This window comes from Siniperca chuatsi, linkage group LG8 (assembly GCF_020085105.1).
Source record: "Siniperca chuatsi isolate FFG_IHB_CAS linkage group LG8, ASM2008510v1, whole genome shotgun sequence".
In the NCBI taxonomy this organism is placed as follows: Eukaryota; Metazoa; Chordata; class Actinopteri; order Centrarchiformes; family Sinipercidae; genus Siniperca; species Siniperca chuatsi.
In genome coordinates, this window is record NC_058049.1 from 15,730,079 (window position 1) to 15,757,359 (window position 27,281).

The 27,281-nt window shown below is 41.2% G+C and overlaps 1 protein-coding gene across 1 annotated transcript in view; it reads left to right on the top strand.

The window, feature by feature from the left end:
• Nucleotides 1–27,281, top strand: part of LOC122879990 (protein diaphanous homolog 1-like) — a 102,074-nt gene that overhangs the window by 64,416 nt on the left and 10,377 nt on the right. Inside the window, 9 exon segments of the mRNA XM_044204684.1 lie at nucleotides 15,803–15,901; nucleotides 16,062–16,156; nucleotides 16,761–16,862; nucleotides 17,265–17,504; nucleotides 18,064–18,193; nucleotides 18,399–18,523; nucleotides 18,694–18,858; nucleotides 19,344–19,476; nucleotides 23,758–23,847. Coding sequence (XP_044060619.1) covers nucleotides 15,803–15,901; nucleotides 16,062–16,156; nucleotides 16,761–16,862; nucleotides 17,265–17,504; nucleotides 18,064–18,193; nucleotides 18,399–18,523; nucleotides 18,694–18,858; nucleotides 19,344–19,476; nucleotides 23,758–23,847 — 1,179 coding nt within the window.

The window sequence follows — 27,281 nt, forward strand, 5'->3', positions numbered from 1 at the left end:
GCAGGACAGAAAGTGAATTTGGTTTCCCAAGGAAAATGGAGCAAATTACACTTTTATAGCTCTCTGCCACTATCCTTTGCTCCTGCCATTACTCACTGGGTGTAGTGAGAGAGAGAGATGAGGGGAGGGAGAGAATAGGAGAACAAGTGATTGGGAAGATGTCCTTACTGAGGAGGACGGCTGAGGTGTGATGGTGAAACTGGTTTATGGGGAAATGCAGGGACAGCTTTTTAAGTAGTTGATAACCTCTATCTCTTTTTGACCTTCTTATAGAGATATAGCTCAGGGATGAATGCCTGCTATTATCCCAGGGGAAGTTTAGATAATTGTCAAGATTTCCATCCCTATCTGAAATTTGCAATACCCATACACATATAATCCTTAAAAGAGTAATCCAAATGTGAACATATACTGTACAGTTATTCTATTTGGATTATGATATCTAGGTGTTTTTCATATTTACAGTTCTTAATTTTAAATCAAAGTAGGTTTTATAATATGTCAATACAGTACAAGTGAAATGTGAGTGAAATGGTTCTTCAGACATTTCAATTTCTAATGGTGATGTAATGGCATGCAATGCCACATGAATGCCATTTGAATTTTTCACATATATTGTCATAGTTTACAATGATGTTTCAAATAGCAGATGTACTGTATGTACATATCAGTGACCTAGCTCTAACCTTAAAGGGAGACATTTCGGCCTAGCTAGAGGTAACTCAACATTTACACACAAACTTGTTTTCCGAGCATTTGTATGTAGAACCCCATTAAATCTTTAACCAAAAATTTCATTTTGTTCCCTCCCAAATTCCCCATAAAGTATTTACAGTTATGTGTAATTACTGACTTTTGTTTTCTCTGTGCAACATGTGAAAATCCAAAGTTCATCAAATCAGTTCATTTATTTTTAGTAAAAACATTTAACAAATAAACAAGCCAGTATAAGACTTCAAAGTGAACATATCACCATGACATTCAAAAGTTTGTGACAACTACATATGTTGTCCACCTTGACAAATTACCAGTAAGTAATTGCTAATGATGAATGACAACCAGTAAATGATACTGACAGATCTAAACTAACAGACTGAGCTAACATTACAATAGCTTCATAATCTGACAGGACAAGCTTCTTCACAGCTCTGAATCCTGGAGATCTCAGTTAAGCTTAAAATACTGATTAAAGTTTAACTGTGACAATCTGACTACTGTATATTATCTGCCACCTGTTGGCCAACTGCACTTGATTATTACCTTAATAGCTGCTATCTAAAAATGACGTGACATGTTTCATTGAAGTAAGATTCACCACTCTATGCTGTTCTTCAGTTCAGAAAGACCAGCAGTCTGCTAAAATATCAGAACGAAACAGAGTGAGGTTTCTTCAAGAAACCATCTTCGATCGAGCCTACAGACACTGTCTTACACAGAACACACTAATCAGGCAACAGCCAAGTGTTTGATTTTGTCCTTGGGCAAACTTGTGGAATTAATGTAAATAACTTGCAGTTGATAAAATTTGCATGACAATTGTCATTTCAACTGGCAAAATCAGCTGTGGCTGGCTAAAAATGAGAAGTGTGAGCATAAACCGTTAGATGCTGCACATGCATAACAAAAACCCTACTGCAAGAGTTGTAGTCATCGAAATTGATAATGCACGGCCAGTTCTGCATTATGGGAATAGATAAAACAATGAGACTGCTAGGCTAAAACTTTATGTTGTGCAATATCCGACTGGAATGGAATCTGTGATTTTTGCTTTTGAATAACCCTGGCTCTACCCCATTGACCTTAGGTTAACTTAAAAGAACTGTTTAACTCATTAAAGTTTGATTTTCCTTTTAAGATTCACTTCGCTCATGTTCACCCTAACAGAATGCATATATTATCTAATTCACTACTGACTTTTGCCTGGCTTTTTGACACTGTTGAGTGTTTCAATTTTAAAGACTATGGCTTTAATCTGAATTATAGAATTGTAGATTAGAATTTGTTATATTTCAGTTTTTTTCCCCCAGCATTAATGGTTGGTTAATATCCTATAAAACATATAGAAATTCTCCAATATATTATTGCTTTTCTGTTGCTGTCATGTGTGGACTCCTGGTAATAACTGTTGTTGTATAAGGTTAAATAACCATAATTTATATATATAATTGTCAAATTAAAAAAAAAAACTGCTTTTAGGGGCAGTGTTCCCTTTAATTGGAGATATTTACATCCATGGATCTGCTCTGCATCTCTGTGGGGAAAAGACTGATGTACTAATACTGAACAGCTAAAGAGGAAAGCTACAAGAACATTGAGATAGGATAATGTCTCACCATCAAGTTGTGATGAAGTAACATGGGAGAGAGAAAGAGATGGCTTTTGATTTGGAAATTATAGCAAAGCTTAGCTAGAGTGAAACAGCAGTCAAGGTTGGCTCAAGGGCACCATTTCCCAGACAGGCAGTGAATGTTTTAGTGTACAGGCACACACATTTACGCACCCACGTATACACCAGCATATGAGGATTCACCCTCCTGACCTGGCGGCTCTGTTTCCCTCCAGTGGGAGAAGGGGAATATCTTTCCTAGTGATGTGTTGCTTCTTAGCATCAGAAACATTGTATTCGTTCCTCCTGGAGGGAGCGGTGATGGGGATGTGTCTCCATCACTCCAACCCCACCTGTCTCCTTCTGAATGTTTCTCTCCTCTCCTCCTTCTTCCTGTGTGTGTCTCTGTCTTGCTCGTTCTCTCTCTCTCTCCCTCTCCATCTGCTACCCTCCCTGAGCTGACATTTGCTGTCAGGCAGCCTTATTATTTTGTTCTTCAGATTTCTGATTAAGATTCTCTCGCTACCTCTCTTTCTCTCTGTCTTCGTCCCTCTCCGTCTCTTACTTCTTCCTCTAGCCCTCCCCCACAAACAACTCAGTCCAATAATGTTTCCTTTCCTGCTCATTCACTCACTTTTTTTGTTCTTTCTTTGCCGCATTCAATTCAGCTTAATCTAATTCCGTGTATCTTGCACTATCCGATCTTCCACCTCTCTCATCTCTCACCATTTCTCTCTGTCTCACTCGGTGTTTTTAAAGGTCAGTTTTCCTTTTTTTTCTGTTTCTCCCTCCCTCTTTTTTTTCCTTCTCCCCATAAAGTTCTTGCTGCAGTCGTTCCCAAGGACTCTGTGTCTCTGGCTTTTAATTATACTCTGTGGGCCCTCTACCCTGTCCCTGTAGAAACATGCGCAAATGCGGGTTTATGCACCTTCCCACATGCACAGACGTGGGGCAGCCTTGCGCAGAGTAAACAAACTATGCTCAACCATGATTGTCCAGCTGTTAATTCATGAAGGTTGCATAATCTAGTTTGAAATTAGTTAGTAAAAGTATGTTGGAACCTATTACAGCTAATTATTATTCACAGACTGATTATCAGGCTGCGATAATAGGTGGATATTTCGTCCATGCTGAGGTCCACTAAAGTAGCAGGAGTTCATCATGCAACTGAACAGCAAAGGAGACAGGAGAGGGTTGTCATGGTGATAAGAATCCCTGAGGGTATATTTTACCCCCTCATTCTCTGCATTGCTAAGTCTGCATTCTGTCCACTCACTATATTTTTCTTTTTCTCTCTTGCTCTCTCTCATTGCATCTTGCTGTCTTTGTCTTACTATCCCTCTTCTTTCTCTGCCTGTCACACTCTGTTCTATATTTGTTTCTTTGTCTTCACACCTCTCAGGCATTTTCCTCTTTTTCTTAATATCTTCTTTTGTTCCCATCTTTCTTCTTCTTTCTCTTTCTCTCTCCTTTCGTCCGTCCCTGTGGTCCTCACCTCTTGTCCAGCCGTCGAGGGAGGGAGAAGCAGGAGGGAAGGAGGGAAAGGAATGCTAATTTTATCACCACAGCGACGGAGTGCAGAAGTAGAGACAGAAAAAGAGAGAGAGAGAGAAAAAATGTCATTTGACTGAGGAAATGAGATGGCCATTGCACTGTGCATGCGTGTCTCTGCGTGCGTCTCAACAGAAAAGATCAGGATGGCAGTCTGAGTGACATTTTGTGTATTTTTCCTCCACTTTGCCTTGCTCCCCTGCCGAGTAAATGATATATATGTGTATAGGTGTGTGTTTTTGTGTGTAGGGGGCAAATGCTTATGTATGTGCACGTGTGTCTACGCATTTGTTTTTTATTTATTTTTCCATCAAGTGCAAGAGCTGTTTTCTATCCTCACTTTGTTTTTCAAGTCAATCATCTGTCTTTCTCACTTTATCTTCATTCCACTGCTCTCTCTCTTCACCCCTCACTTATGTCGGAAATGTAATCACGTTCGGGGGCTGGGATAAGGAAAACAGGGGGATCATGGTGGGAGGAAAAGAGGGGGGGAAAGAGAGAATTTGAAGCAAACGTGGAGAAGAGGAAGAAAAAGGCATTTGTATGTGTACCCAATTACCACTCCAGCCAGCCCAAAGTCACCTTCGCAGAGAACGGACGCACGCGCTCTCAAAATAGCTACTTCCATCCCGCCTCCTTTGTGAGTGTGTGTGTGTGTGTTGGTTACAGTGGTGATGAGGTAGACTGAATAATGTAATGGCCCTCATCTCATCCGTCAGCTCAGGGCTTATTACGTGTGTGTTGTCCCTGTGTGTAATTGTAGCTGTGTGTGTGTGAATGAATGTGTGTGAGTGTGTTTGCCTGTCCTGTGTGTGATTGCACTAGCTGATTGAGTCCTAGCCCCGCAGATTTCAACCCAGGTCCTCAGCCTCTGATTAGGTGTTGTGATGTGTGGAAAAAAGAGGAACTTGTGTGTGTGGCTTGAGCACAATGGTCTTTAACAGTGTCTGTTGCTCTGTTTCTTTGTGAGTGCTTGTTTACGTGGATGTGTATTCTTGTGCTTCTATCTTTGTGAGGCAGAATTTGAGTTTTAGACCTTACGAGTGAAGACAGAATTGCAAAGTGAAGACATTTTGGCTGTTTTCAGTTTTTTCAAGGTGCAAATTAAGGATTAGGACTTGGGTTTATGGTTAAGGTTTGAATCAGGTCTTGATCAGTGTTAGATAGTACAGGCTCAGGTCAGGCATGTGGTGCTGATGGCTAGCTTTAGCACTGGGACCTGTAGACAATGCAGGTCCTTACAAGTAAAGCAATGCAAGCATCTGTGTGTGTGTGTGTGTGTGTGTGTGTGTGTGTGTGTGTGTGTGTCCTTGTTAACTGTGGCCTCGTTCCGCCTTGCTTCTTAATTAAGAGACCATAGGCCTCCCAGCACTGCCTGCTATCCCACACTCCACTGGGGCAGAAAAGGACAGCAACAGAAAGAGAGAGAGTGATTTAAAAAAAAAAAAAACAGGAGACAGAGAGAGAGAAGAAAAATGAAAAAGCTATGCGTCAAAAAATATTGAACAGAGAGAGTGATAGATTTAGAAAGGAGAGGGAGGGAAACTAAAAGAAGGATTGCTTGTGAAGGAGTGAAAAGCCAGAGCTGATGAGGGAGAAAGTAATAGAAAGTGTAGAAATGTGGATTTAGAGAGGGGGATAGTGTAGAATGATTGGACGTAAGGCCCATACACATCCTCCATTTCCTCTGCTGAATTGATGCCACTCATTTCCACAGCCGTCTATGCATCAGATGTGTGTGTTCGTGTGTGGTTTTCAAGCAGTAATCTGTTCCATCTTATTCTTTACTTTCCATCTGTATAGGATCTTTCGCTCCGTCGCTCCCCATCTCTCACTATCACATCTGACTCCCTCCTTGGGAATGAGTGTGCATGTGCGGTTGTGTGTGTGCATATCTGTGGTTAGATACATGCCCGTATATCCTTGTATGCCTGCCTGGCTATCTCTGCCATTCTCTCTCCCTCTCTTGTCAGTGTGTGGTGAGATAGTGGGTTAAATTTTAATGGTGCTGCCATCTCTCAGTACCTTCTGAAAGAGGGCCAATGCAGACTGACACACTCACTGAGCCGTGAGAAGAGACAAGACGGAGAGAAGAGCAATAGCTCGCTAGACATACACACACATGCTAGGTCACAAGTCCACTGTACAAACAACAGGTAGAATAAATAATACTGCACAGTCTTGTGTTAGAGTATTTTGGGAAGCATTCTATAGATTTACTGTCAAACCTTAAAGGCAAATTCTGCTTTTTACAACTTGTGTCTTATTCTCGTAGTTTTGGCTAATATATTCAAAGCATAAAATTGCACTCACTACTTCCATTGTAGACATTGTGGATATGAGTGCTCTACTGTCTTATTATTTAAATAATTAAAAAATAAACCAAATCACATCCATGTTAGCCTGCAGGTTGAACGTGGAAATAGCCCTGCAGTGCGAAAGACGATCCTTACGTTACATTCATTTTGCAGACGCTTTCGACCAACGATGTCCACAGGATGTATAAGCAGTGAATCCTAAAACATTGATTCTTTTCCTGAATATGCCACTCTTACCATCAATCAGTTTTTTAGGTACGGAAGACCCAGAAAATCTCTCCACACACAGTCCCTCTAGGAATGCATTGGATGAGCACAGAAGCTGGTCTCTGGTTGGCATTATGTGTGTATGAATCTGTGAACTCAATCACACACACACACACACTCTGTCACTCATACAAACACGTCAGTCTCTTAGCCATATTGTGTGTTGTTCCTTGATTGTTTTTGTTCGCCCAGCCTCACATAGCTGTCTGATTGGCAACATGTCCCCTGATGGCTCACTAAGCACATGGTGGGATTAGGTGTGTACTTTTGTGTATGTGTGTTTTTGTTTGTGTCTTTGTGTGAATGCATGTGTCTTTTTGTTTAGCCCCAACTACAGCCAATTCCTGAGAGAGGCCAGCAGACAGATGTTCTAGGAGAGGATTTGCACGTCTGTCTCTCTGTTTAAATATATATTTGTCTTGTTTAGTTTATTTGGGGGGTTGGGGTTCTCTTTCTGGGAGGGGGTAAAACTGATTTCACAAACTGGAAACCCTCCAGCACCCCAATAGATGTTTGATGAGAGAGACTTTTCCCCAGGTTCCCACGCAGAGGTGGAGGTTGCCAGATCCTGGTTGTCATCCCCCTCCAGCTACTTAGTTTGACTATGATCCAGTGTTATTGATGTATTTCAAACACCTGCAGTGGTTTTCCCAAAGCATTTGCAACAAAGAGAAAGGTTCACATACACAAATGCAAAGAAGTGTTCACCGTGTTCTCAGCAGTATGGATTGCAGGATCAGTATACTTGCCAGTTTCCCAATGATTCGAAGCAGTAAATAAAATACACTAAATTCTAGTTCAAAGCGGGAGCTTTGAATTTGTGTGTATGTGAGATGACTGTGTGTGTGTCTGTCTAGTGTGTTAATCATCATAATTAAGGCAAAGTCTTTCTGGAACTGGGCTCTCCTTCCCCTTTTCTTCTTCTTATTCTATTGACCGTATCACACTGTCTTATCATCCTTGTCTCTCATCCTTTTTGCTCCACAGTTTCTCCCTCACAATACTGCCTCCCCTCGCAATTGCTCCACTTTGTTACTCATTCCCTTTATCCCTCCTCCAGCATTGCTCTCCACACATCTATTTCCCTTTTTCTTTTTCTTCTCTCCTCTCTAGTTTCCTTGGCTTGGTCATATTAACATGTTGGCTGAAAAAAAACATAGTGACAAGCACCAGAAAACGGCCCAATCTTTTTGCCTCCAGTCAGATACGCTTTCTGAAGTGTGTGTGTGTGTGTGTGTGTGTGCGTGTGCGTGCGAGAGCAAGCGTGTCCTGCGAGCGATGGCTGACATTAGAAAAAGCAAAACTCCCTCCCCATCTCCAGCCCCCTCATTGTCTCTGGGCCTTGCTCAAGGGGTAATTAGACCTAGCAAAACTGGCCCTTGTCCTCCTCTTTGCCACATATGTGTGTATGCGTATGCATATGTGTGTACATGCTCCTGTGTGTGTTTCCACCATGCGGTCAAGTCACAATTGCTAATCAGGCCTGCAAGCCTTGCCTGAAGAGACCAAGAGAAGAGGGGGGATGACTGGAGAGGGAGGGAGCAAAAGAGTGAGTGCTTTCCTTTGTCCTCATCACTGAAGCAGAGATAAAGACGAGTGAAGGGATGGATGGTTGGAGACGAGAGGACAGAAACTGAGGGATTAACAGAGGATGAGTGTGTGCTCCTGTCCTGCGACGAGCTTTTAACTGTCCTCCATGGCATGACACCGTGTAGACCTCCATTTTCCTCTGTCCTCCTTTCATCTATTTTGCTTTGCATAAGTCAGAACTGCTTGTATTCATAAAGTGCCTTTCTATCACTTACTCATGCTCTTTTTTTGCACTCTCCCCTTTTCTGCTCCTTCTTGCTCCCACTCGCTCTCTGTCTGCTATCTTTCCATAAGGTAATAATGAATATTTGAGGGCTGACAGGAGCGCAGCTCCTAATCCTTTTTGCCCAGGGCAAAATGTGCCTCTTGGGGTGCATGTGTGTTACAGTTCATCTAACTTTTTAATTGAGATAGAAACCCAATTTATAAGTTTTCATTTCTACCTCTGTGCTCATGTAAATTAGACTTTCTGCATGGTTGTGCATATGTCATAGAAGCGGTCAGGATGGACGATACACTTGACAAGCAGGGAAATGTCAGTACATTTGGCAGGTAGCTGGCACTGTACATAGAGAGAGTAACATTCAACTGCATGACCTGAGTCCAAGCATCTGACAGGATGAAGTGTTTATGAGTAAGAGCTGGTGAACCCCCCTGCTGAGTAAAAGTAAGGTGGGGGAACAAACTGTATTTCCCTAATGGGAATGATGAAGTATCAAGTTATTAGCAGTTCTTAACTGCTACTCTTATAGGCTATATTCAAATATGAGGGACTGTCAGACCTTCTCAGATAGCTGTCTGTAAGAACACTAATCTCCTCAGTCAGTCTCATTCACAGACATACACGTAAAGATTGTAAGTGTCTGCAAATGTCACTGCATGCCATCCACAGCACTGGGAACAAGAATCAGGGTTGATTGATACCCAGCATAGCAGTGAGCGATCCTGCTTAATGATGTAATTCACTCTCCTCCCGGTAGAGGGAGCACTGTGCTGTAAAGGCCAGTGCAGCGTCAAGGACATTCACACTGTGAATAACAAACACCAAAGCACCACACAGACTACCAGAGTACCATAGGAAAACTACTTACATACTCAGTGAGTCACTCAGTTAGTTAGTCAGTCAGGCGCGCGCGCACACACACACACACACACGAACACATACACACACACGAACACACACAGCTGGTTTGTGAGTTTGAACATTGAACCTTTGTGCTGTCTCCATGTACCCCATTCAAGGCTCAGGTATTATGGCTGCTTCAAGGTCAATTCTCATCATCTTTGCCCTTTAAACTAACTTCTCTCTATCTCTCTCCCCTTTATTTGCTCTCTCGTTGTCTCAGTTTTCACACCTTTATTTGCTCTTGCTCCTTTTGATTTGATTTCCTTCTCTCCTTTACACTCTGTAGCTCTCCCTCACTCCCTCTATCTCTCCTCCTTGTAATTAGCCAGTGTAATTGCTGTAGTAAATCTTTTCTGTTGTCCCAAGGAGACTGGCTGATATAGGACTGATTTAATAAGCACACCATAGCAGCTCCTCTCCGTGTGTGTGTGGGGGGGTGTCTGTCTGTGTCCTCTGTTATTTGCTATGGGGATTTATAGGCTGTTTGTGTGGTTTCAGCAAGTGTGAATCCGAGTTCAAGGTAGTGCTGTGTCTGTGTATCGACTATAGTGCACCTTATCAGCAATGCAGGCAGCATACTCCATGTGAGTGTATGTCTCATCAGTGATGCCGTTACATGCGTTGTGTGTGCGTCATCGCTGAAGACCTTCATGGCCAGAAGAGCAGAGAGAGGTCAGAATGGCCCTGAGAGAACAACACTGACACACACACACATACACAGACCCACTGTTTCCAAACCCCGAACACTTCCACACACTCTTTCCACCTCTGTCCGTTCCGTCCGTCCGACCCCCCGTACCCTTGTACCCCCTACACTATCACATATACACACACACAATTTGTTTGTTCTTTCTTTCAGCTTTTTTCTTCTCTCTCTCTTTCACTCACTCACTCACACATACACACACACACACACACACACACACACACACACACACACACACACACACACCTTGGATAGTGAGTGTGATGGAGTGTGAAGGTAATAAACAGTGTATCCAGGTGTAGGGGTTTGCCAGCTTTACGCCATCCAACAGCAGTACACCAATTTCACCAATGGAGGGCACTGTGACTCCACACAAACAGTAACCTCACTGATGGACCCATACTTTGTGCCTCCTGTAGTCAATACATTCAGAAAAAAAGTATGTCACTCTATATTACACTACAATACGTTTTAATAAGAGGCAGAGTAAAACATCTCAAGTTGGGATATTTCCAAGGCAAATATAGAAAATGTACTTTTCAAAGAGTTAACACTGAAGGTCTGTGGTAGATTATTGTAAGAATATAGTTCTTCCAGTTTAAAGTATATTGAAGTTGTCTGTCATTGTAAACGAGAAAAAAAAACTCAACACCTTTTTGAAGAACAGCTGTTACCACGAGATTAACTGACAAGTCATTTAATACACGGACTAACAATTTATAAGTGAAAATCCTCTAATAAAGCCATCATTTATGTTAAAACATTACTGACTGGACTTTAAATGACTGATACAAGATGCCATGTTGCCAAAATTTGATGACAAAGACCCAGAGCTTTTTGATGTTAATTGTTCATTTTGAATTTAATCATAATAAAATATATGTACGGGTTATTCTACTTATTGTATTATTGTACATTATCTAAGACCATCAAAGAAACAAATTCTGTTTTATACATTCTAACAAACTTATAGGTTTGAGATTAAAAATTATATAATTGAAACCTTTGGGGGAAAAAAATCTGAAGCGTGGCGCCCTTCAGTCTTTGTTGAAAGTGTGTTAGTTAGAGCCAGCAGGCCAAATCTAATGAGCAGAGGGTAAAGCAAAACTAAATTCTGTATTTGAGACGCTCTAGATATTTTAAATATTGGCTATGTTATGTTTTTAAAGCAAATTCTAGTGTGATAATATCACTTAGTTCAGTGCAGAAAATCTATGCTGCAGTTACACTGTTCATGCACCAGGGGAGCGCAAGGGAGCACAGCCTTAGCCCCTCCTACAAGCCCTCCCCTTGCATCCTGGCCCTCCCACATCCTGCCCCCGTCCCCCCTCCTCACTGCCCCACCCTGCCATCTGGTCCTTTTCACACAATCACACACACACACACACACACACACACACACACAGTCAGGATTTTTTTCTCCTCATTTCCTTTCACGGTGAAAAACAGGATGAAGGGGCTCTTTCAGACTCGAGGTTACCGTGGAAACTCCCTTTATTCTTCTTCAGTCAAACTTGCTTACATTGTAACACACACACACACACTCTTATATAGAGAGTGACAGAATGTTGGACATTTAAAGTTTAAAGGGACCAAGGCTACAGCTGTCCTTCTGTCTGCCATAGTTTTGGCCTTCTGTTTATTTTAGACAAAGAACTTCACCCTACCTTTCTTTTTCTACTTTCTCATTCTCCTTTTAGTACAAATACTTTAGCATTCTTAAAGTAAACTTTCTAAAACCAAAAACATTAGATGTTCTTATTAAGTTTCCCTGAAATGTATTTAGTCTTTGTTGATGTTAAAAATTGGCAAAAGATTTGTTTGTGTCTCAGTGTGGTTCTTTCTCTTGAGCAACCTCAGAATTTTTTTTCCAAAGAACTGCTCAGTCAAGAGAGATTGATGTTGAAACTATAAACCCTCTCCCCTGTTCCAGTTTAGACCATCTCCAGCCCTGGAATGCTGAATGGAAAAAAAATTGGTTTGAAGTTATGTAAAGTTAATGTTATGCTTTTTTCCTATCTTGCCACCAGAGGGCCTGTGAAAACACTTTTGGCACCACAGATATACAATAGAGGACATCATCTGAAAGCTTTTAGTGGGTTAAAAATAAACTGCAGCATGCCACAAGTACGGAGTGGTGATGAGAGGATGAATAGACCACATGAAAAGACAGAAGAAGAGATAGAAAAGAGAAGGAGCTATGCTTTCTGGGAGAGGATTGAAAGTGTTCTTTATGTTTAGGCTATACAGAGTGGTCAGGGATGAAAGTGTACTAGATATTTTTCCTCTCTTTGTGTTCCTAACTTGTCCTTTTTTTTCTTTCCATCTGTATTTTTCCAAATGTTTTTTCTTTCTCCAAGCCTGGCTACCCATCACCTTCTCCATATTTTCTCCTTTTAAGGAGTGAGGGAATGAGAGAGAAAGGGAATGGGGGGGTGAAGGACACACTCAGGTCTGCTGACTGATAAACAGACTCCTCTTTGTGCAGACAGACACACATGCACACACTTAGTTACATATTGACAGAGACCTCTGCATGACTTGGCTCATCATGATTCTGTGCACCCCTCCTTCGCCTCTTTTCCCCCTCCGTCTCTGCTTTTTCCCCTCTTTCTCACTTAATTAAAAACAGAAGTCAGAAATGGAAGAATTTTGTTTTTCTTTCAAGATACACACACATGCATGTCTGCTTGCACTGGCACACACACAGCCCCCCCCCTTTTTTTTTCTCTCATCATCTCTCAGTGCCAAGCAGCTGTTGGTGAGACAAGGGGAGGTATTCCAGGAAAAGAGAATTGTGTGTGTGTGTGTGTGTGTGTGTGTGTGGTAGTAGGGGTGGTAGTGATTTGTTTCCACAAAAGGGGCCTTCTTTGTGTGATGGTATAACAAAAAGGCAGCTGGGACGATAAAACATGTGGATGTTAAGTGTGTTCGTATGTGCTTATTTGTGTGTGTCTAGTCACTCTAGTCACATATGTGTTCTGCCTCTGTCATTTCCTCTCCTCCCCCACAATGACTAAGTGTAACATGATGCAGTGTTCCATAGTCACCACTAGAGGTGCCATTGGCTCATAAATGGAATGAGCCAGCTCTGTATGTGGAAACCACAGAGCAGCCATTTTACAATCTGCACACCAGACCCCATTTTATGAATCAGCCATGACAACATAACTAAGCCTGATTTCATTGGCCAGAGCACAGCTGGCACTGTAGCTATTACAGCATGGATGCACACACACAAACACATGCTCCCTCACTGGCTCTCCATCTCTCTGAGATACACACACACACACACACACACACACAGGCACACACTGACCTAGTGACATGATGCCGTCACTAGGTCACTAGTCTTGTCCCAGACTAACTGAATTGTCACTACTTGAGATTATATACAATCTGTTTAGATGTTCATGTGAGCTGTAACATTTGTATTTTTCTCACTTTGTACAAGTCTGCATGTGCATATTTGTACATGTGCACAGGGTGTTAACAGTTTTAAGCTTTTACTGATATTTTTATATAATTACTCTTAGATCTCTATTTCTCTCACTATTATCTTTAGAGGTATTATTTCCCTATTATTTTCTACATGCCACTGTCTTGAAGAAGTGGATTATTTTAGGTCATTATCAGTCTCCCTGTTTGTGTCTCTGTCCTAAGATGTTTATTTATAGATGCCTGTCACTTCCTTTGAGTTTCTTCCTAACCTTTCAGCTGTGACTTGCTGTGTTTATGTGTTTGTGCGAAGATATTTATGTTGTTTCCTCTCAGATGTCCTGATGGATTTTTCTACCCTGTGTGTGCTTGTGTGTAATGGTTGACTTCCTGCTATGGTTTCCTACTCTCAGCAGGGACTATGGCTAGAGTGTTGGACACACAATAGTATTATTGATTCATGGTAGTGATACACACACCTGATTATACTGATATAACGCAAATTATATGCAAACGGTAGAAGTACAGAGTTCAAACAGATCATATTGCCCTAAAGTTTGAGCCAAGCTTTAAAAGTTTGAATCAAACTTTAGACACAAGTAATGGTTGATTCTGAGAGAGGAGTTTCATAAAGCTGAAGCTGAGTGAAACAATGGGACTTATTGAGGCCACAGTCCACTGATTGACTTGACTATGTTGTGTGTATGAGTGTGTTCTAAATGAATGGCTAAATGGAGAGATGAGGAGCTCATTTAGAGGCCTGTATTGGTTCACAAACTGTCTGACTGGTTGGCCTCTCACACAGAGACAAAGCACTGTTTGACTGGACATATTGAAGGTTGGACAGATGGATGAATGAGTTGTTATGCTGTAGTGGCTATCTCTGTGTCTGTGTGGAGAATATTTCCAGTGTTGTGTTTGAATGAGACTATGTTTCACTAATCTAACAAACTGCAATTGAATTTGGACAGATTGTGGGGAAAAAAGATTTTTAAGTTTAATGACTACGTGGAAGTGAAGAAATAAGGCCACATATGCATGTACAGAGAGCGGGGGGTTAGGTAAACCTAAATTACAATGGATAATAAATATTAGTAACACTGGTAATTAAGCAGCTGTAAGTGAGTCTGTCCTAACAACATCTAGTCATTATTTTCCAGTGGTTACAGTAGTTTCAGTCCAGATAACCCTGTCTGTTGTAGTGAAACACTTAATTTTAGCCTCTGATATTATAACATGAGGTCATCGCCGGGCAGTGGAAACAGGTGGGCTGCTCAGCACACAGGGGCTGATTTAGATTTTAATTGTTTGTCTCTGTGTTTCAGACAGAAAGTAACAAAGAGAGACAGCATACTCTTCCTATACATGCTGTACCAGCACTCTGGCTGGCTGTTTTCCTGACAGTGATTCGTGTTTCCTGTTACTGTCTGGTCTTTATAAAGATAAGACACGGACAAGGTCACAGAGAATTAGACAAAACCTAAACAGACTGGAAAAAAGTAGGTGGTATAGAGCCTCCTGTTTCTTATAGGATTTATTTTTAATAGAGAAGCTATAACCAGAAAATGTCTGGTATACATACTTGTTAAATGGCTAAACAGTTGATTATCAGTTTTGTCAATGACATTTTTTTGTTGATAGACTAATAATTTCAGTACTAATCATGACATACGGTATTTGTGCTGCACTTTCAAATGAATGTTAAATTGAGTATGAGTGGTTAGATAATGGCAGAAAGTGAACACTTTCACTGTTCACACTGGAGAACATCCAGTTCTCTGCTGACCTTAGATCTCATGTGCCTGTGTACAGTGGGCTATTATGTGGTCAAACCCATGTGCGTGTTCATCTTTCACTACTAATTCTCATCCAGGGCACATTCACCCCCACACACTGACACATCTTTACAGTCACAATCCTGACCTTGTCAGAACAAGTTAATGTGAAGGGTTTCTGTCAAGTGTGTGTGTGTGTGTGTGTGTGTGTGTGTGTGTGTGTGTGTGTGATAGACTGCTGTATATGCATGTGTGTAAGCTGATTGCAAACTTTAAATGCCTTACAGCTTACAAATGTCCAACCATATTTACCAGGCCTACACACACCAGGGACATCTTTCCCCCAGTGATACAACCATTTCATAGCAGTTCCATCTTACCCAAGGCTACTGATACAATAATCCAACACCTCCCTGACACCATACAGTTGGGAGAGAGTGAAAAAAGTGAAGGCGGTGCCAAGTCTGTCAGTTTTTATAGCCATCACATAGACCCTCTTTCCATCCCTCTCATCCACTTCTCTCTCTATTACAGAACCACTGATTTTACTACTGTCCTTCTTTCCAACACTGTCTATTCATATCTAGCTGTACTAGTCGTCTTATAAGTTACCATTAAATGTCATTTCTAACAAAGTCTCCTCTTTCGTCTGTTCTTCTCTGAATATTACCACCACCCTCCCTATTGCTCTATCCACCTCTCCAGCCAAAACGGAGCATGATGGCGTAGACGAAAAGAAGCAGATGCAGAAGAAGAAGGTGAAGGAGCTGAAGGTTCTTGACTCCAAGTGTTCACAGAACCTTTGTAAGTCCACAGATGCCCATCTGTTTGAAAGCCATACCAATAACATTGCTCTTTAAATGCATTTAGTGAACACCTTCATTGAAATGCCAGCAATAAAGTCTGTTCAGCTGAATCCCTATTGGATTTTAATAAGTGCTGTTGATTGTTTTTGCTCATACAGCCATTTTCCTGGGATCATTCCGTCTCCCTTATGAAGACATCAAGAACGCCATCCTGGAGGTTAATGAAAAGATCCTCACAGAGTCCATGGCTCAGGTACAGAGCTCAGATCTGCCCCAGTGTTGGTATATATGGTTCTGTGTATGCATCCATTCTGACAGTATAGTATGCCGTTCTTTTCATTTGTCTCTATGGTGCCTTTCAGAGTAGATTGGTTTAATGTGTATGTAGCTGTTTGTGAAATCATGAGTCAATATAATGAACAGGAGAAACGTGTATTGAGCTCATAGTATACTCTTGTGACAGCAAGTCTTGTTCATGTGTCCTTCAGCACAACATTTTTTTATTCAATTTTATTTAACCTTTATTTATTCAGTAAGTCTCTTGAGATAAATGATCTCTTTTACAAGAGAAATCTGGCCAAAATGGCAGCGTAAAGATGGGTATTACATAGTTACATAAGAACACATAATCTTCAAGATTCTGCTCATTAGCTGAACCTGCACGCTGATCGTCCTTTACAGTGTAATAACCCACAGAAGAATTTTCTTTCAAAGGTCAATCAATCTGTCTGTGTTTTGCGTAGACCCATGTCTTGCTCAAGAAGTAGTTAGGGACACATGTAAGTGGCACAAACATGTGTGTGCAAGTGTCTCCAGATCCTGTTTGTCATGTATATTTTCCTCTTATTGCCACGTAGAACCTGATCAAACAACTGCCATTACCAGAGCAGCTGAGTGTGCTGGGAGAGATGAAGGATGAATATGATGACTTGGCTGAGTCCGAGCAGTTTGGAGTAGTGGTGAGGAAACGTACACACACACACAAATGAAGACACACACAAATTAGACAATTTTGTTTTTGAAAATTTGGTGTAGTTTGAATTCCCAGCTGACTTGGACATGACTAACCATAGACATAGCAGGGAAATCAGTGTAATGGCAAATGAAGCATAGAAAATGTTGAAATACTGAGATAGTCATACCGTTGTCAATATATTAGACACAGAAAATCCTCATGCTATTAAACACAGACTGTTTTGTTCAACTGTGGAAGATGTGAGTAATGGATGAAATCCCCTTCTGTCTCACACACACACACACACACACACACACACACACACACACACACACACACAATCTGTGTGGCAACAAACATACTAGGAATGGGTCTTAAATCCCCCCACCCTCTTTTCTCTCTCTAGATGTCCAGCGTGAAGCGGCTAATGCCACGACTTCAGGCCATCCTGTTCAAACTGCAGTTTGAGGAGCAGCTGAACAACATCAAGCCAGATGTGGTGTCTGTGACGGCCGCCTGCGAGGAACTCAGGAAAAGCCAAACCTTCTCCAAGCTGCTGGAGATCATCCTCCTTGTCGGGAACTATATGAATTCTGGCTCCCGCAATGGAAAGGCATTTGGTTTTTCCATATCATACTTGTGCAAGGTAAAATGAGGTGTAGACATACTACATAGTAAACTGAATGAATGCACCGCCTTCTTTGTCTTTAGCTTTACTTATTTTCAACACTGAATTATATCTGAATCTCATAATCAACAAAAACAAAAACGTAATCTGTTCCTATGCCATATTATTCCATTTTATACAGTTGAGTGACAAGAGGGGGTCTACACAAAAACGTATGTACATAGACAAAAACATGTTAATGTTTTCCCCTATGCCTTTTCAATATTAGCTTTAGGTATGTAGTATATATAACACAGATATAAACATGTACAGATGGCCCCATAATTCCTTCATTGGTACAGTGATGTCTGTATTCATTTATTGTATTTTTATCTGATTTTATAATGTGGAATTATGGACGCACAGACAAAAGTGCTTAAATGCTGTAATTTTAGAAACCCCAAATTACTTGCACATCCATTTACACACCTGTGAACAGAAAAGTGCGAAACATTGACAGCACATGCAGACATTAAATAACTTTTGATTGATTGCCTTTTCAGTGTGCCCTTTTTAAATCAATCCTTCTTCCAATCAGCTGCGTGACACCAAATCAGCTGATCTGAAGCAGACATTGCTCCATTTCCTCGCTGATGTGTGCCAGGAGCATTATCCTGAAGTCATGAGCTTTACAGATGAGCTCATCCATGTGGAAAAGGCCAGCAGAGGTACATGGGACATCTCACTTATCTTTATACATCTCCATCCCTTCATAGTATCATCCATTACAATCCCTGATTACACATTACATTCATCTTATTGATACAGTGTCATGGTCATATGAAAAAAACAACACTCCATTATAAGCTATGTCTGTAGGTGTACTAATGTAGCTGCTCTGCATCATTAATGTTTCCCCTATGTCCCCTGCAGTTTCTGCCGAGACACTTCAGAAGAACCTTGAGCTAATGGGCCGTCAGATCAAAAATCTGGAAAAAGATCTGGAAACCTTCCCTCCGCCACAAAGTGACAAGGACCTGTTTGTGGAGAAGATGTCCATATCCTCTTTATGCACTTACATATTTAAAATAATGATTAAGCAATTGCAATGAACAGTCTGTTTATATGAAAATTCAAACCATAGATCATGTAATCATAAATCAGCATTTTTATATATTGTTAAAATACAGAGATTTTGGTTCTATGTTCCTTAACACTGTGTCTCCACAGTTTTGTGGGTCTCGCCCATGAGCAGTATGAGAAGCTGGATCTGCTGCATAAGAATATGGAGAAGCAATATACCGACCTGGGAGAATTCTTTGTCTTTGATCCGAGAAAAATCTCCGTAGAGGAATTCTTTGGCGACCTCAACACCTTTAAAAACATGTTCCAGGTGTGTTTTTGTGCATGTGAATGAACTATCTCAAGTTTGATCTTTTTCAAAAGGGCACAGGAGTGGTTTTCAGTCTTTATTGACCGCCATCAGTTAAGTTAAAAAGAATTACGTAGATGAAAGAAAGAAAAATGTCAAACCAGGAGGAGAAAAAAGGCTGTACACCTGTTTGTATTGACATAATAATGAATGAGAGTGACTCCATTATATTGTCAGTTTATACATCAACTGTAAATGTGCCGATTGGGAGGGCTTCTGCAGCAGGTAACTTGTTTTACCAGTTATTTTGGATAACTGCCATCCACTAGTTTTGAAGAATGTTTACATATACAGACACCCTTCAGATCCATCATATATCTGTCTTCTTAAATTTTGTTTTAAGAATCACTTTCTTTTCGCAAGTTATCCTCACCAAACACTCTTAATTTAATTTTCACACATGCACTGTCTGATATTTTCTCCTTTTCTCTTTCTTCCCCCACCAGCAAGCAGTGAAGGAGAATCAGAAGAGGAAGGAGGCTGAAGAGAAGATCAAAATGGCCAAACTGGCCAGGGAAAAGGCAGAGAAGGAGAAGGAGGAGAAACTCAAGAAGAACCAACTCCTTGACATCAACGCAGGTCACAATTGCTGGATCATATCTGTTTACCTGTGTGTGACTGAAAGAGAGAGAAACTCTCCACATCTCTGTTTGTATTTCCTTCAGATTCCAGTTGGGGGCAGTCAGAGTCCACGCTTCTGTGGAATATTTGTGTGTGTGTGTGTGTGTGTGTGTGTGTGTGAGAGAAAAAACAACCCATCAGAATTTATAGGCCGGAGTTAATCTAATGTTGATGACCTGTGTTTTGAAGTAAGCAAGTAACAATAATCTCCACAGAAAGTGAGGACAAGGAGGATGTACACAATGAACCGCTTGACCTCTTTTCATTCTTACGGGGGATTTGCTTCCATAAAAGAGAACTGATAGAATGCCTAAATCTCTTTATCACCAAAAACATGTTTCCACTCTTCTATGAGATGCTGGTATACTTCTGCAAAATGCTAGCAGCATATTGTCCTGTGTACCATACACACACATTCTCACTCATCCTTGTATACACACTCAAATCCTGCCTTGCAGATGCACATTTATGCACAGGCACTTTTTCCCCCTTCTCTCAGACTGTGACCTAGTTTCAGTACATTCCTCCTCTCTCTGGCTCCAGTTGGGTTCTCCTGGGACTCTACAGTTCCACAGTCAAAATTAGCTACATCCTCACTGTGTATATGTGTATGTATGTGTGTTACAAAATGACTGTGTCTTTTTCTTGTGAATGTTTCTGTTTTACTTTGGCAAAAACAAGGGTTCTCAAACGCATAGGCAAAGTGTTTCTGCGCTGTGCGTGTGTGTGTAAGAATGTTTATCTGTGTGTCTGTTTTGTGAACCTCTTTTACAAAAAGTCTTTCTGGCCTTTCTCTTGGTGCTCCACGTTCCAGCTGGCTTCTCCTCTCCTCTCTTTCTTGCTTTTGTTCCATCACTCGCTCTACTTTTTTCCCTTCCCTCCCCCCATGTCTGCCGTTCATTTAAAGGGCACTTTAACACACAGCAAGCACTGAGGCTCCACTTGGAATATTTTTTCTCCGTGTTGAAAGTATGGCACAGACATTTTGTGGTAGAAAGTAAGGTAGTCAGATTTCATGTTCAGACTCTAGAGGCATGCACGAATGGAACATAATAGTGCTTCAAAGATGTGTATGTGTGTGTGTGTGTGTGTGTGTGTGCATTAGTGGGCTAGAGATCATTTACATACAGGTGGCATATTTGACTGCCTCTCTTGCCTGGAGTCATTCAACACCCCCCTATTTAAATTCATCTACGCACAAATATGGCATAAACACACCTGGTCTTTGTTCTGTGTTTGTTTATAACCCTCATACTGGATGGCTTTATACAAAGCCAACCTTTTACACAAAGGTTGTTTTCAGCAGCTAAACTTTCGCACGCTCACATCTTCCTTTTTCTTTTGAAATCTCCCACCCATGCACTCAAATACCCTTACTATCTTTGAATGTTCCTCTTTCTCACTTTCTGTCTCTTTGCAAACATGATATCCCAGTTATTGGTTAAACCCTGGAAGGTCAGTGTGTGTTTGCAGTTTGTGGCCTTGTCATTCCTATTTGAGTCCGACAGACAGAGGCTCACTCAGTGGAGCCTCACTTTGCTCATATGCTAAGCATGTGATGGTAGTTATTGTGAGTAAACTGATTCTTCTGAGATTCTTATTAGATTATTACTTATTTCATCTTTTGATAATCTAATCATTAAGTGCTTTTACTTTGCTTTATTTGGCTCTCATGAAACATGGAAATTCAGGATTGAGGACGCCAGACTGCCAAAGTACTTTTATGCCACACCCAAAAGTCCACATTCACCGTCTTTTGAGTAGAAGATCTTTGCTCTAATTTTATCTGATAAATACTGTGATGAAAAATCCATCCCTCTCTGTCATACACTCATCTCTGGACATATGCCAGACTACTTGGAAACTGACTTATTCTTATTTCTACAGCTAGGTGTCAGTACTGTCTGTAAAAGATTGTGTGAGGCTGTGTGCTTTTATGTATGTGGCAAAGGGTGTGTGCATGTGTGGTTTACACACCCACTCTGATGCTGGTATGGGAACTTCCACTAGGAGTGCTCGTGCTCTACACAGACAGCAAGTGAGAGAGTAGTGTGGGGGGAGGGAAGGAAGAGAGTAGGGCAGCAGATGCTCTCTTGGGGATTAGAATGTGTTGTTGTCTCATAGAAAAGGAGGAAAGAGGAGGAGAGGAGAAAAGCACAGGGTAAGATGGTGGATGAGATAGGATAAGCCTAGGTAGCCTGATGTCTCATGCCAGGCAGCTGTTTAAGAGGGGCATGATCATGGAACATTAGGAAAACAGAAATTCTGTCTCCACCCCACTTGAACACTAACTTTCTTTCTCATACTATTCTTTCTTTCTCTGTTTTTTCTGTCTGTTTGTTGTTACTCCTCTCCTCTTTGTAAATGTTTCCATTCATGTCCTCATCTGTTATTGTGTGAACATCCATTAGGGGTGCTATTGCTCCACACAAGATGCTGTCCTCCCTGTGTGTGTGTGTGTGTGTGTGTGTGTGCATCCAGTGTAGATCATATCCAAAGAGACGTCTTTAAGAGCTCATGATCTAATGCTATACTAATTAATCCGTCTTGTGTTCTTACCTGCTTCAGGCAATACCTTGCTGTTTGTATCATGCACTCTAGGTGTGTGTGTGTGTGTGCATGCTTGCGCTGCTCCCAATCCATGCCATTGTTTTACTCAGTCTGACTTTGCCACCACAGTTTTTGAGGCCATTTCAATATTGATTGTCAATAATAACCCCATTAACGAGATATCTGTTCCACAGAAACATCATGTATATTAACAAGAGCACATGATTATCAACAAGTGATTGAACCCAATGAGTATGTTTTCCCCTCATTAGCCCTATTACTAATTGCTAACAAACCAAACATTGTAAAGCTTTACTTTGATAATGAAGACTCTTTATCAAATAGCATTTCCCTAGGCCACACTTACACAAAAACCCTATAGAGCTGTATGTATAATCCTATACAATGCACTGGCCCTCAGACATCCTAGTTTTAGTTGGGAGTTCACTCAGTCAACAATAAGCCTTGTTTATACACAGCCAGGTCATTGTTTGGTCCCTCTATTGCTTCCAGTACATATTCACAAATAGGTTTGTGTGTCTGTGTGCTTCCACCAGTGGTTTAAGCTAACCATGTGATTAGTGTGAGTGAACATGTGCCAGATGTGTTTCCCCGGAAGGAGAAAAACATGGCCTACATCATTCTGAAATATCTGTGCAGTTCCAGGACATGGACATTGAGAGGCGTATGTGAGCTGTGGAAGGCCTGTGAAGTGTGTGAGAGAGACTTACTCTGAAGTGACAGGCGAGACCACAGGCCATCTGCTTCATGGCTTACTGCAGGATTAAATATTGTGTGTGTGTGTGTGTGTGTGTTTGGGGTTGGGGAGGTGAAGACATAAACCTTTAACCCCCAACCTCACTGCCCCTTTTTCCAGACCCCTCTGTCTCTATTCAGGTTCAAATAGAAATAATTAAAACCATCTGCCTAAGCGCTGAGCTGTGCCACTGGATCCTGCCCACAAAACAATCATCACAACACTCACACACTTGTACACACAGCATCATTGCGTGTCACACACACACACACACACACACACACACTTTGTTTGCCCCCCCCCCTTTCCTGATTTAAGGCCACCAGGCACTGAGTCTGTGCAGACAATGTGAATGTAAACAAACAACGAGACCACCCATACAAACTGTACCTGTACACATACACAGATACAAGGCTCCTTTCCCGTCAATACCCTTTTAACTGTAGGCCACAATTACTCATTCATTCTATAGTATTTTAATGTTTATGAGGAGGTTTGGCCTGAGTGGGTTTGTGTGTTTCCTATAAGGCTGTGTTTGTGTATTATTGAGGTTATCTACCTGACAGTCCAGTGTGTAGCCCCTAGCAGTGACAGTAGCTGAACTGGGTCACTGCCTATCTGGGTTAATGTAGCTAATTTGCTAACGTTGCCACGTGGCTGGTAAATAACCCCCCTGCCCATGTGCGTGTTGACGTGTCTGAGAGAAACAGTGATAGGTAGAGGGTTTAGAAAAACCACTAATCCCTGTTGTTGGGAAAGAAAATGAGTGTATATGTCAGGGTTGGATTGATTTTAAAATAGCATGGTTGTGATAATGGAGTGGTGTGTGTGTGTGTGACATAAATCAAAGTTAAAATGTGACTCTACATATTGATTTAATCCAGCATTTGTTGATGCATTGCTCATATCATGTTTTGATGTTGTGTTTACAGAGGGTGATGAAACTGGTATCATGGATGGCCTGTTGGAGGCGCTGCAGTCCGGCGCTGCTTTCAGGAGAAAGCGAGGACCACGGCAAGCAGGTACATATACATAAGCAGAGCAGTAAATCTTCACAAAACATGCAGTTGTTTCAAAGTATCATGTCTTACTTTTTAGAGATTTATGTTTCCTTTCACACACATTTGTGGTATGCATACTATACGGAAACACGTGTAGCATATGAGACTCATTTATTCCATCTCCCTCTTCCTCTCTGTCTCTATGTGTCTCTCAACACACAACAACAGATTTGTTTGTGTTCCCCTGTTTCTGTTCCATCTGTTGCATGGCTCAGAGGCTGTGGGATTGTGGTAGTATTCTCTGGCCATGGTTACAGGGGGAGGCAAAGCCAATTCCACCAATGGCTGGCACAACAACAAAAGAAGAGAGAGGGTGCCAAGGGTGGGTGTGGGCAGCAGGATACTTAAGAGAGGAACAACTGGTGAGGGTGTGGTTGTGAAATTGAAAAATATAAGAGGAATATGAATGTAGAGCTGAGGAGGATAAACCAGAGTGTGGCTAGAAAGTTTAAGGAAGTGGGATCAATGAGTGGGCAATAGGCAAACAACAACAACTGGCTAAAGTATGAAGAAAATATGAATTGTTAAAGTCCCCCTCCACTCAAAAATGTGTTTTGCTTATTGTTATGTCACTTGGATGTTTGACCTTCACTTTGCAGAATGATGTATGTGCAGACTTTGACAGTTTGACAGAAGACTGAAAAAGGTTCTGTGCTCACCTTAAATCTGAATTTAAATATCCAATATGCAACTTACACAAGTGTGATGTGAAAAACTGATGTGAATCCTCCAGCACACATACATTGAGAATGGAAGTAGTAGACACCTGTTTCTCATGGTTTTATGGCAGGTTTTGAAACCCCAGCTCACTGTAATTACACAAAATTATATCATGTAATTATATCATAAAATCTATAGTATCTAAATTATTCAACTCAAAATATTTTTTCCATTTCATCTTGGAACAAAAAATTGGAACGCTGTTTTTGTCATTACTGGGCCAGCCAGAAGTCCTGTATGTGGGGACATACTCCTGAGCATAGCCTGTATTGATTTTCATTTAGGGCATGTTGTTCCGTCTATAAGCTCATAGAGACAGGCCAGTAATCTGGTTAGCTACTTACTCTGCTGTCTGTCCCACTGCCCAATCCAGTTACATTCACATATTGGAGTCTAGAGTATTTTTCTCTCTCCTTTTTATTTTCTGTTTTTAAACTTGTACGTGTTGCACATTTTGTCATTAATATGGCCAGTAAAATGACAAATGAAAATGAGGCAATGTGAGCTGTTAGGATAGTATCTTTGTAACATGATACCTGGTGGTAGGAAACCATGTGAGTGGGAAGGTGTCCAGTGTCCATTAACTGAGAGAGAGAGCAAGACAGAGCCTGTGTGTGTGTGTGTGTGTGTGTGTGTGTGTGTGTGTGTGTGTGTGTGTGCACGTGCGTTCACATGCATTCATGTGTGGGTTGAGTATTCACACATAAGTGAGGCTCGGGAACAGTGTGTGTAACCCAATACCTCTCTCAATAGAAGCCAGATGTAAAGTGGTGTTCCAGAGTGGAAATGCTCAGAGCACTTTCTTTCTTTGTGTCTGTCTCTGTCTTTTTTCGTCTTAACTTTCTGTCTTTTTTTAGTCTTAACTTTCTGGCTTTTCTTTCTTTCAATCACTAAATACATTTATATAGCCTGTTAGCTCTAATTGTGCATAACAATTAAACAGGGCTTCTGACAAGTGGTCCTCGGTGGTCCACTAAGTCACACTAAGAAAATCTCTAAGTGCAGTAAACTTCTCTTTAATCACAAATAGCTCAGGCTCATCACCACAAAACTGAATGAGACAACAGTGAAAGGAGGAAATGGAGGGAGAAGCAGGAGTGGGGAAATGAACACTGTATGAGGGGAAAAAAATGGGGCCCACTTGAGAGCTCAGTCAGTCACCCATAATACTGTTTGGCCACCTCACACTGCTAACAGGAAATACCTTAACGTGTGTGAGATCGAGAGAGGGAGAGCGAGAGAGAGCGCCTTCCTCCCTATGCACACTTGTCTGTGGTAGGAAAGAGAAGGAAAATATAAGAGGCTGTATGTATCACATCTCTGCTCTGTGCCTCCTCCCTGTCTTCCCTTTTCTCGTCTTTTCATTTTCATTTTCTTTTGCCAAAGTTCAGGATTTTCCATGGCTGATGTGTGGAGAGTGTGAAGCCCCTTTGTGGTTTTTAGGCAATCTTAGCTTTGTTCACTTATGCTTAAAGACTGCTCCTTTCCAGTTACTTACTTTGCTTCTTATACCCATGAAGGGCCTTAAATCCTTCACCCACACAATAGCAGTGTCTCCATTTGTTTGTGTGTGCACGCACGTGTTTGACTGGTTGGTTTAGTCAGAGGTCTTAATTTAGTGGAGCTGAAGTAGGAGGCGGCACATCCTGACTGGCTCAACTCATACATATCTGGCACCTCTGGGGCCACAGGCAGCCTGTATCAGCAGGCTAAAAACACTCATGTATGCATGTATTTTTAGTGTTTCCTCCATAATGTGTAATACATATATAAAATTTGCTGCATACAGAGCAGTGGAATGAAGTGGATGAAGAGATTTAGATTTGAGGAACACTCTGACTTAATTTGTTCTTTGCCTATTATAACACAACAATATCTAGCAACCACAGCTATAGGAATAAGTAATTCATTGTCTTGAATCTGTCAGGTCAATCATGTGACTCAGTCATGGAAACGCTGTCTAAATGGAGGTAGATACATTTGAAGCTGTAAGATGTCATAAAAGTTGCATCATTTTTGCTGAGATCTCTCCATCCCTCACTGATTGTGAGATACAATATGCCACTAGCCGTGAGGCCAGTTGAACCAGTTGCTCATCTTTCCTCATTTTAATTACTTGTCCATGCAGTTAAAATACAATTAATTTGAACTCTTGTGTTCAATGGTATTACAGGTCAGATGTCACGTAATGAGTCTGCAACAGATCATTCAAGTCCCCTTGAATGATCTATACATAAGCAAAGCAGTGGAGGAGGAGCCATGGTTTCTCTTAGGAAAGGAATACAACATAGACAAAATCACAATGAAGCCATACATTAAATGGGCGTTTCAGCGGCCTGATATCCCAACATAATCACCTTGATACATTAAAAACAGGTGCTTAGGTCCGCATTTAAGGAAACCGGAGTATTAATCAGGAATAATGTTAGTGTCAAGATGCCTGTTTTCACGTAAGACATGATAATACATCTGGGGGTATAAATGTTAAATGTCACTTAAAACCACACACCTGTGAAGTTTGTACTGTATGTCCATATGTAATACACAGCGAGTTACATTAAACTCATTTCATACAGGTTGTGCTACATAATCCAGTGCCCACTGTTATCACTCACACATTCAACCCTATTTTTGTTCTAAGTTTGAAAGTCATATTGCACACTCAAGTACTCTTT